Source organism: Cottoperca gobio, chromosome 3 (genome assembly GCF_900634415.1).
Source record: "Cottoperca gobio chromosome 3, fCotGob3.1, whole genome shotgun sequence".
NCBI classification, from domain to species: domain Eukaryota; kingdom Metazoa; phylum Chordata; class Actinopteri; order Perciformes; family Bovichtidae; genus Cottoperca; species Cottoperca gobio.
The window spans coordinates 29,853,898-29,866,198 of NC_041357.1; the positions used below are offsets into that span (position 1 = coordinate 29,853,898).

The following is a 12,301-nucleotide window of genomic DNA, read 5'->3' on the forward strand; positions in this document are numbered from 1 at the left end:
GTGTGTGTGGAACAGAGCATCGTTACAGCTGCCTCCAGTGTGTGAGGAACAGAGCATCGTTACAGCTGTTACAGTGTGTGTGAGGAACAGAGCATCGTTACAGCTGCCTCCAGTGTGTGTGAGGAACAGAGCATCGTTACAGCTCCCTCCAGTGTGTGAGGAACAGAGCATCGTTACAGCTGTTACAGTGTGTGTGAGGAACAGAGCATCGTTACAGCTGTTACAGTGTGTGTGAGGAACAGAGCATCGTTACAGCTGCCTCCAGTGTGTGTGAGGAACAGAGCATCGTTACAGCTCCCTCCAGTGTGTGAGGAACAGAGCATCGTTACAGCTGTTACAGTGTGTGTGAGGAACAGAGCATCGTTACAGCTGTTACAGTGTGTGTGAGGAACAGAGCATCGTTACAGCTGTTACAGTGTGTGTGAGGAACAGAGCATCGTTACAGCTGTTACAGTGTGTGTGAGGAACAGAGCATCGTTACAGCTGTTACAGTGTGTGTGAGGAACAGAGCATCGTTACAGCTGTTACAGTGTGTGTGAGGAACAGAGGATCGTTACAGCTGTTACAGTGTGTGTGAGGAACAGAGCATCGTTACAGCTGTTACAGTGTGTGTGAGGAACAGAGCATCGTTACAGCTCCCTCCAGTGTGTGAGGAACAGAGCATTGTTACAGCTGTTACAGTGTGTGTGAGGAACAGAGCATCGTTACAGCTGTTACAGTGTGTGTGAGGAACAGAGCATCGTTACAGCTGTTACAGTGTGTGTGAGGAACAGAGCATCGTTACAGCTGTTACAGTGTGTGTGAGGAACAGAGGCATCGTTACAGCTGCCTACAGTGTGTGTGAGGAACAGAGGATCGTTACAGCTGTTACAGTGTGTGTGAGGAACAGAGCATCGTTACAGCTCCCTACAGTGTGTGAGGAACAGAGCATCGTTACAGCTGTTACAGTGTGTGTGAGGAACAGAGCATCGTTACAGCTGTTACAGTGTGTGTGAGGAACAGAGCATCGTTACAGCTCCCTTACAGTGTGTGTGAGGAACAGAGCATCGTTACAGCTGTTACAGTGTGTGAGGAACAGAGCATCGTTACAGCTGTTACAGTGTGTGTGAGGAACAGAGGATCGTTACAGCTGTTACAGTGTGTGTGAGGAACAGAGCATCGTTACAGCTGTTACAGTGTGTGTGAGGAACAGAGCATCGTTACAGCTGTTACAGTGTGTGTGAGGAAGAGAGGCATCGTTACAGCTGTTACAGTGTGTGTGAGGAACAGAGCATCGTTACAGCTCGTTACAGTGGTGTGAGGAACAGAGCATCGTTACAGCTGTTACAGTGTGTGAGGAACAGAGGATCGTTACAGCTGTTACAGTGTGTGAGGAACAGAGTTAGAGACGAACTGAAACACTCTCCAGCTGGTGCACAAAGCTCGTCTCGTCTGAAACAGCTAGTTTGGGTTTATCAATTATGCACCAAAGCTATGGAGCACTTTACCTGCAGACATTAGGGAGGCAGGTTACTTTACTTTACTTTATTACTTTAGCCTTTTAATGGTGATATTTTATATATGTGTATTTTGGAAAAGCCTGAGATCAAATAGACTGTGTTACCACGGGAACAAGAGGAAGTTTCTCTGATAAATGTGTATTGGAGAAAAGCTGGCTTTAACCGAAGGGAGTAAAGCAGTTGAAGGGCCACAGGGGCCCATTGTTGATCTCATGCTTTCAACATGTGGCTCTGATAATTTAAAACATTTACAAGAATGGTGATGAATGTGATTTCAGGAGGTCGTTCAGTACGGCACAGATACGGAAACTAGGCATGATCTCCAATGTTATTTTATACTATTTTAATTCTGTTATTTTTATAATGTTACTTCATGGGAGTACTCATGTACATCAACACTGTGATTATTGTGCTGTAAATGCTCTTATTCTGTCTAATCTTGTACTAATTGTTATGTTTTTGCTGTGAAGCACTTTGGGCTGCAAGTCTTGTATGAAAGGTGCTATACAAATAAAGATTATTATTATTATTAGTATTATTATTATTATTATTATTATTATTATTATTATTATTATTATTATTATTATTATTATTATTATTATTATTATCGAAGCTTCCCAACACCTTTAAAGCTCACTATACATAAATCGTTGTATGTCATTTGTTTTATCTGTACACACACTTATGTAAAGAGTTACTATTGGATGTTTTTATACGTGTTTGTGTACGAATAAAACTACTATAATGCGTTAATAGTAGGCTAGCTTTATGCTAAGCTGCGCTAACCACCTCCTACCTTCATCTCTCTTCTCCTCTAACTCTCGTGAAGTAAGTAAATAAGCGTTTTTACCAAAGTGTCTAACTATTGTGTTAAATATACAAAGATTTTACAGGTATTGAGAGCAAACAATCTATTTTGATTCAAATCGTATCATACAAAAGGAGGCAAAAATACCAGCAAGTTATGCACCATACAGTAGGCTATACATCGGAGCTGGAGGCCGGGCTCACATACACACGCACGCACGCACGCATGTTCTTTTCTGTCCTGGCACATGAGGAGGGAATGCTCTAGCTTACTGTACTGTCATGGACATCCATTGAAAAGCTATCTGGAACACACATGAAACAAAGCTGCATTATCCCAAAGCTACACTTTCCAGACTCATGCAGCAGCTGCTCATCACTCTGAGGCTGGTCTTTGATGATGAACCTTCACATCCAAACCTTCTCTGGGAAGGACAGTAAAGCAATATCCATAGACAGCTTCAGAACATGTGCTATATCATCAATGGGGATGCAGCATATATACTGTATATATACATATAATAATTCCAACTGTTAAAATTAATAAAACATGTGCAACATGCAGACTCCACTGTTAACGCTGTTGTTATTCACACATACGTTTCAGGCGTCACACAATAAACAGGGTTTAAAGCAGATTACATAAAGTAGAAGATGGTAATTCATTTAGTTTTCCTTATCTTAATGTAGACTTGTCTTTTTAGTTTGCTTGATTTTATTTTAGTTGTAGTATCAAGCTCAGGATCAGAGAAGAAGAAAGTGAAGGGTTGGACATAAACCTGCAGGATTGTTACATTATGTGGGAGAGGGTCAGTGTGTTAAGTACATGAGGATATCCTGGGAATACAGAAAGGTGAATAACTAATGTTATAACTACAAGAAAACTGTATCGATACAGTATCGCAATATGATATTCTACAATACTGTATGAATTATTGATTTTTAATGAATAGTTAAACATATGTAACTGTATGTTTACGTTTTTTAATGTACTTCATGTGTTTACTTTGAGAATCCTGCAAGAACTTTTATTATTATTGTTTTATTGATTGCACAAAAGTTGAGATGTTAATGAGATGAATACAGAACAAACTTCTGTCACTCAGATGTTTCGTGTACGGAGGTGTGATCTTATATCTTATATATATATATGGCAATGTATTGGATCATAACCCCGGTACCATGATACGTATTATATATCGTATATATCGTGTATATATATATATTGTATATATAATATAAATTGTATATCATATACATAATACGTATTTATTATATATCGTATATATAATACGTATTATATATCGTATACATAATACGTATTATATATCGTATACATAATACGTATTATATATCGTATACATAATACGTATTATATATCGTATACATAATACGTATTATATATCGTATACATAATACGTATTATATATCGTATACATAATACGTATTATATATCGTATACATAATACGTATTATATATCGTATACATAATACGTATTATATATCGTATACATAATACGTATTATATATCGTATACATAATACGTATTATATATCGTATACATAATACGTATGTATATCGTATACATAATACGTATTATATATTGTATACATAATACGTATTGTATATCGTATATATAATACGTATTGTATATTGTATATATAATATTGTATCGCAAGATTCCTTCAACCCTCGGCCGTCGCTGGAGGTAGATGTTCTTATCATTGCACGGAGCTGGTTCTAGTATTGTGCTCAGAAGCTAACTAGCATCTGGCTCTAGCCGTATATTTAACGGACAGATGTGTTACTTCATCTAACTTAAAATAAAAGTGTATTTCACAAAATAGAAGAAGGAAAGAAGAAACGTTCCCAGAATGTATTTCAGAATCGGAGGGAAAACTAAAATGTGTTTTGGCCGTGATAATATGATTCATTATGCATCATTTGCTTTCTGCCTGACTTTGATTTACAGACTAATGTAAACGTGGGACAATTATAACATCAGTGATTCCATCTTCCCCAGAGCTTCCACATGTCACCAACACGTTACAGCATATTGATCATCCTGATCAATATGTTTCTCTATCTTATATTGAACACGACTTCGCCCACACAAGGAACTGGCCTAGATCTACAGAACCCTGTGTGGACCCCCCAGTTAACTACATCCATATTAATACAAACACCCCCCCCCCCCCCCCCTTTAAACGCACAAGCCTGTATATCAGTTATTATTAAGGACACGATGAGAATGTTGGTCAGAGCTCTATCAAGTCAAAGGCTTTGAAACTGAACGGAGATTAAAACCACCGGCAGCTCTGATGATGAAGTGAAGTGATGAAGAAATCATGATACCAGATACAACGTTGCTTATGAGCATCTTCAAACTGCATTTAGGTAAAAATGGAAATGATGGTGGTGTGAACTTGAGTGTTTCTCTCCTCACAGAGCTCGTTGTGTGATGTGTTGCATCGCAGCGTCAGTGCTGCACATCTCTCTCAAACGTAGATGTAAGTGCAGAGATTAGTTGAGCTGAGAGCAAGTCCCTGTGAAGACCTTTAACAGCTGCTTGTTTACACTAACGTTCCCCTTTATTCCCCACATTTCTGTATATTTACCTGTCACTTTAATACACACTGAACCTGCTGACAGGCCACAGAGGAGCCTGCAGTTTGAGTGCTTCTCTTGCTCTGATATCAACCCGGTGAGTTTACTGTCCACCAGCTTCTAATGAAACAGGCTGTAAATAAAGTGTCAAACAGCAACATTACATCTGCAGCGGGTCTTAGCAAGCGTTGGATAATCAATACTCATGTCAACAAAACAAATCTAGTTGATATGTCACACTCCCACACGTTAACACAAGCCTCACGTCTCCGTCAGATGCTCACCGACTGCTGCAGGTCGGGGATGAGGACGCGGATGACCAGCGAGTTTGCGTGAATGTCGTCCATGCGGCTCTGCGATTGCTCGGCCGTGGCCCTTATGGTCTCGTAAATGGTCTCTTCGCGGGAGCTGTCGGAGGCACAGTCGTCGGAGTAGTCGGAAAAGCTCTGGGCCATCTCATCCTCACTGGAGGTGGGGCTCCGGGGCATAGTCAGCAGGCCCGGCGAATTCAGCTGGGACACAGAAGGAAGGGGAGAAAGGTCAGACTCACATAAACTCCACCTGTTACAAAGAGTATACATTAAAATGTAAGAATCCCCCCGGCTCCCATTAGCCACAGCGTCGCTTCAGAGAGCCCCCAGAGACTGTTAGTGTATCCATCGCGTGCTCGCAGTCTGCACAGGAAGCTCTCAGGGGAATACAGTGACTGCATATCTTCACTAAAAGGTTTTATGTTAGAGTTTTAATGTGTGTGAGCACAAAGCTGCACCTGCAGGCAAATGCACCATGTGACCAGAGCTACTCTTAAAGTGGCCAGGTGACGGCACTCCATAATCTGAGGCGTCCACATGATTTATGGATCAGAAAATGAACACTGTACGAAATCTCATCTGCAGGATTGTGGCCATGCGCTCGTGAGTGACCTGGATATAATTAAAACATTTAAAATAACCTGCATATCTCTTAAACCACAGGGTTTCCTTCTTAGAGCTTAGTGTGCAGTGTGTAAAGGCAGATGTTTGACCTTGAAGAGCATCTTAAGTTTCCATAATGTGACATATTTCGGAATGAAATGGAAAATACCTGCAGAGTTCTGGACTTAAAGTAATTATTTTCTTTACAGACAATATGTCAGGTGAGCAGCAGCTCCACAAACCTTCAGCTGGACATGAAACTCTCTGAGCCATCAACACATATGAGCAGCTGTTAAACATGATCTGGTTCTGAGGACATACCTGAGCCAAACTGACTCCCATAGAGCGTCACAGTAAGTGAGTGAGTACGCACGGGACCATGTGAAAACAACACGTCACAATTATCCTTAAACCTCCTGAGATGTCACTAAAACCAACTGGACTCACTTCACATGTGTTTGGCGTCACTCACAGGACGCACAGCTTTTTTAAGTGAACATCCTTTTTAGGGAAAACCCAGGAAGCATCATAAATAAAGCAACATCGTGGAGTTCTGTTCCTTCTTACAGGATCATCTGTATTTATCTTTTAACTTCTCTACCATCAGGACAGATATTCACATCCTAACAATGAATTAACAATTCACTCATCGTGAGAGCGTTTTCTTGTGTTTCGCAATAAATTCCTTCATCGTGCCATCGCTAAGATTACACTTCACTCCAGTTCAGAAACAATGAGGAAGAGTTGTGACAGACGTCTCCTGCAGGGGAAGGCCTCGGTGTTATATTATTTACAAATCGTTGGGAAACAAAGCTCATCTCTCAGATGATGGAAACTGAAACTATAACGTAAATATAAACATCAGTAAAAGACTGTTGGAATCAGTGGAAGCAGCTTTAGAAGTGTGAGAGTTGAGTTTTGATGGTCAACAAGAAGTATGTTTTATATATAAAGAGAATATCTTCGGGGTTCTGGACTCGCATGAAGGCTCCACCGTTTTGCAACATTTCCTGACGTTTAATAGGCCGAACAAATAAAGAATGATAAAGAAAACTAATGGTTCAAAAGTAGAAACCTGTCTTTGAGCTTCTAAGATAGACTTAATAATCAATGTCTTATTCATTAAGTGTACTAATGATATATACCATATGTTCATGTCTGAAGACATATCATGAGGTCCATGCCCTAAGGAAGTTAAGGGGGCTTCTCAAAGGTCATGAGAAGATGACCTCCACATTGTTTAGATTGCCGTGGCGCCATATAGAGTCTGGACAAGTAAATGTTGATGATTGAAAGGTTGGGTTTCAGAAGGTGTTTCCTACTTAAGGAAAAGATTTGCTTTGTCAGTCGGAGCTCTACTCGGCTGCTTGGAAGCAGGTAGTGTTCTCAATAATTATTGTTTGTTGTGCAACAAAATAATAATTGTTAAACTATATCTGTGTCTGTGCTTTACTGATTCCTCTGTTTCATACCACAATGTTGTGAGCGATAAATATCCTCTCATTTCAGCCGCTCCGAACCAGACGAGCCTTCCTTCACCTTTAAAACTAAGTGTTTGGTTTGATGAAGGAGAAGCGGAGTTGTGTGTTAGCGGCGTCTGTGACACTCATCCTGGGTCAGACGTGTCCATTAGCAGAGAAGCTTGTCATTATGTCATCGTCCCAGACGCCTGCTGAGGAGAACCTTTTCAGATAACAAGAGATGAAGGACTCCAGTTCTATCTGTTGATGGAAAGATTTTCCTTCCACAGATTACTTTCTCGTCTTCTGAGTTCCTTGAGTGTTAAAAGTGTATCAGAGAGGGGTAAAACTCAGAGAGAGGAAAGACAGGAAGCAAGTTTAGAAGCTTCTTTCTCAGAAATTCTGGTTTATTTTTGCACGTTTCAATTGTGTCTTCCTGCTGAGTTCTTCATACTATAATTTGTATAATTGTCTTCCATGTTTTTCCAGTCAGCATGTGGCCAATTATGAGCTCTTTCTAGGTACCACAGAGTGTGTGGTGTGTAGAGTGTGTATTCAAACACGTGCGTGTGTCTTTAGTGTTTATAGCACCGTAGCTGCGCGTGCTGTTGTTCTGACTGAGGACCTGGAAATACTTTGACTTCTCAGATAACAGGAATATAATCAGACTCGGACTGAAAACCTTTTTCTCTGTGTACAATTTATTTGCACACATTTTGCACATAACTATATGTTATTTGAAGATGAAATAAGAACATATAACATGTTATAAGTATGGACATGATGCTGACACCTGGGCTTTGGGTTTCATCTGATATTATATAGAAAGTCGTCTTTGATATGTTTGATGCTTGAAGTCCCAATGTGAACACTAAATAACTGATTTAAACTTCAGCGGCTTGTTCTTTATGTAAACCTTTGCCCTGGGTTTCACCTTTCAGGCTACACACAGGCTGCCCTTTCCTTTGATCGTGGAGCTTGTAGTGACCTGGATTGAGGCCTCAGAGGAGAAGCTTCCGTCACTAGTGAAGAAGAAATGACAGCGTTATCGATCAGGATGGTGGACTCTTATTATTATTATGTATTTACCTCACACACAATCTGCTGGAGTACAAACTCCATTAACCAGAGAACACACACTTTTCATTTAGCCGTTACAGAATTAGCGTTAATCAGCTCCATCTGATGTAATCAGTGGTTTGAACCAGCGACAGTGGCCGTTAGCTAACATGCTACATGTGTTACATCTGTCTTTGCTAATAAAAGTGACTCCTGCAGGTCATTCCAAGACAAAATAAAATAGACTCCAAGTAGGAACTTCAAGCATATTTACATGAGCCTAGAATGTCCTTGTACTGTGCTGCTTCACTGCATCCTGCAGTTAGAAATATATCTCAAAGATAAAGAGGTTCAACCGAAGCAAGAAGTGTGAGACAGGATCAGCCTCCATCGTGTTTACGTCAACTTTAATCTATAAAAGAAGCTCAACGTGATCTTGAGTTTCTTGGTAAGAGTTCCAATGTGTCCAAATTAAATATTTATATGCATCAACAAACCTAAAACCATCTGCTTAACAGAGAGGGAACAATATTAAATATGAAATATTATATTACTGTGTGAAGCAGAACCTTTAGTCCTGTTTGCATGTGAAGTGCATATTGACAAAATGTATATAAATGTAGTACAGGTAACTATATTCATATGTTTCAGGAAATGTTTCTTTTGGTTGAAACACACACACACACACACACACAGAGACACACACACACACACGCACACAGACACACACACACACACACACACACACACACACACACACGCACGCACACACACACACACACACACACACACACACACACACACACACAGACACACACACGCACGCACACAGACACACACACACACACACACACACACACACACACACACACACACAGAGTTGTGCTTCCATCACTTTACACGTTACATTGACTTACATTCATTTACTGCTTGCGAAGGCGAGTCCCCACACCCCTACACTCTCTCTCTCTCTCACACACACACACACACACACACACACACACACACACACACACACACACACACACACCCTCATGCTGCCTTCCACTAGTGGTTTAAAAAAAAAAGAAGCCAATCAAATATGCAAATCTTTCCTTCTCGTCTCACGTTGTGATAATTAACATGCTGATTTATTCAAAGCTAATTCCTTTTCAACAACAACACCAAACAGAAGACGAAGAAGACGAAGAAGACGTGCCTGAAGACGAGTTATTGCATGGAAGACCAAAAGCGGTGATTATTTATGTCACGGTCAAAACGTAATTGTATATAAAATAAAATAAAAACATTTATCAGACGATATGAGAAGCATTGTGTTTACAGAGTGAGCTGTCACTTCAGTGAACATTAGATGTGTTTCTTATAAATTACTTTCCCAATCAAATAAAATGTATTTTCAATGAAGTTTCGAGTAAAATGGATTTCTTTCCTGGAAAACGGGTGCAGCTTTTTTAACGTTGTTAAACAAAACAAAAACACTTCCGGCACCGTTACTCGGACTACAAGCTTCTTCGGACTCAGAACTAACTTCTATCTCAACTACACACGAGAGGTTTTGTTCCTGCATCTTTACGCTCTCACGCTCACAAACAAGATGGGATCAGCACGAGTGTCAGAGTGTGTGCACAGTTCAGTAATAACCAAAGTCATGTGCTTTGATTCGCATGAGTTTTCACTGCAGTGTAAAGTGTGTGACAGAAGTAGAGAGGGGGTGTCGGACACCTGTGAGGCGAACACATGGCATTAGTGCTGCGAGCCATTAGAGCAGAATAAATACATTAAGTTACATGAAAGCTGCAATCAGCTGTGTGTTGTGGCACTTTAACAACATCAGGAAGAGGTTTCACACATGTTGCTCTGAGTTTATATGCACTGTAAATGTATACACGGTATATTCTTTCATTCTATTCTAATTTAAATACGTGTATATATGTTTGTGCAGCTGTAAATGTGTTGGACAGATACAGTCAGGAAGCCATGACATAGCTCTTGTTAGCTGCGTATGCTAGCTGGATGATTACACACTGATGCAACAGAGCAAACGCTATGTTTTAATTTGCACATGTTCCTGATCGAACTGTGTTTTCTTATTCATTCTGACATCTCGTTCGTGTTAGCAACTTTTACTTTGGGAGGATTCTTTTCTCAGCCAGTCTGACATATCTGGGTTTCATTATCTCCATGTGTTTCAGTCCGTTAGTCCAACTACAGCAACATGTCTACGTGTAGGCAGGAAGGTGACGTCCCCGTTCTTCATCCCACCTGCACTCTTTGTCTCGATTGGTTCTTGAAACGTGGGAAACTGTTAGACCAATGTGAAATGCTGAAATAAAAAATAGGACATACTGCCTCCATAATGTCACCTGACAAACTACGTCTGTTATTTATCCTCCTCGAGGGCGGGGCTTCAGATACGGTTTTATTAAGAGAAGAATACAAAATAATATTTGTGTGTGTGTGTGTGTCTGTGTGTGTGTGTGTGTGTGTGTGTGTCTGTGTGTGTGTGTGTGTGTGTGTGTGTGTTTGTGTGTGTGTGTGTGTGTGTGTGTGTGTGTGTGTGTGTGTGTGTGTGTGTGTCTGTGTGTGTGTGTGTGTGTCTGTGTGTGTGTGTGTGTGTGTGTTGTCTGTGTTGTGTGTGTGTGTGTTTGTCTGTGTGTGTGTGTGTGTTTGTCTGTGTGTGTGTGTGTTTGTCTGTGTGTTGTGTGTGTGTGTTGTCTGTGTGTGTGTGTGTTGTCTGTGTGTGTGTGTGTGTGTGTGTGTGTGTGTTTGTCTGTGTGTGTGTGTGTGTTTGTCTGTGTGTGTGTGTGTGTGTTTGTGTATTTGTCTGTGTGTGTGTGTGTGTGTGTGTGTTTGTCTGTGTCTGTGTGTGTGTGTGTGTGTGTGTGTGTTTGTCTGTGTGTGTGTGTTTGTCTGTGTGTGTGTGTGTGTGTGTGTGTGTGTGTTTGTCTGTGTCTGTGTGTGTGTTTGTCTGTGTGTGTGTGTGTGTGTGTGTGTGTGTGTGTGTGTGTGTGTGTGTGTGTGTGTGTGTGTGTGTCAGAAACTCAGATTCTATCAGTTTGATGATTCAGAGATGTTCTCTCACTCAGCCGTCCGTCACAGAGAAATATTAAACGGACTCATTCATGCAAAGATAAACTCCCGTTATGATGCAATGAGACGAACAACTAGGAGTTATGAATGCAACACAGTGTCAGTGAGCCTGTTACCTGAAGGTTACCTGAAGGTTACCTGAAGGTTACCTGAGACACTGAGGAAACACATGAACAACATCTTTCATCTTTCTTTTCACACACTGACTAAACTCCTGACATTTGAATCTCCTGCAGACATCCTGAGCTGCACTTCTGAACATCATACAATAAAGTCCTGTTTTAAATCTGCTCCTTAATTGCACATGACAGAATTAGACTCAAACACACTTTTCAGCTTTGATCCATTAATGCCTTGAAGTCTGGAGCCTTTTATTTAGTTTCAATTCATGTGTAATGAAACTTCAATACGTGTTAAGACTTCACTTCTTCATTTGTCAAGTTCTAAAGCTGGGAACCTGCGATTACTCAAACCTGCAACCTAATAACTAAGACTGTTCAAGTCTTGACAATCTGATAACAGCGCAGTGGGAAACCAAGTGAAGATACGGGCGGGGGATCGAGGACCGCATTGTCCGATTCATCAGAGTTGTTTTGCTCCGAGGTCATCCGTTCCCTTTATCGATGCCTGCATGATGTCATGCCACAGAGACTCATGCAGCATGACGTCAAACAAGGAGTGCAGAGAGGGAACCAAGATAAACGCTTCTTGTAATGTCTGTGAAACGATGCCCTCATGTAAGGATGCAACGTGGCCTTAAATCCCAGGAAGGCCACGTATGTGACTCTATGCACGATGTTCAAATGTTTTTATACGTTACAAAGTCATAGCTTTGCTACTTCTGTCTGCTGGAGACCTGGAGAAG

At 40.8% G+C, this 12,301-nt stretch overlaps 1 protein-coding gene across 1 annotated transcript in view; it reads right to left on the minus strand.

The window, feature by feature from the left end:
* Window positions 1-12,301, minus strand: part of shank2a (SH3 and multiple ankyrin repeat domains 2a) — a 221,869-nt gene that overhangs the window by 151,730 nt on the left and 57,838 nt on the right. Inside the window, exon 3 of the mRNA XM_029426822.1 lies at window positions 5,198-5,425. Coding sequence (XP_029282682.1) covers window positions 5,198-5,425 — 228 coding nt within the window. The remainder of the gene's footprint in view (window positions 1-5,197; window positions 5,426-12,301) is intronic.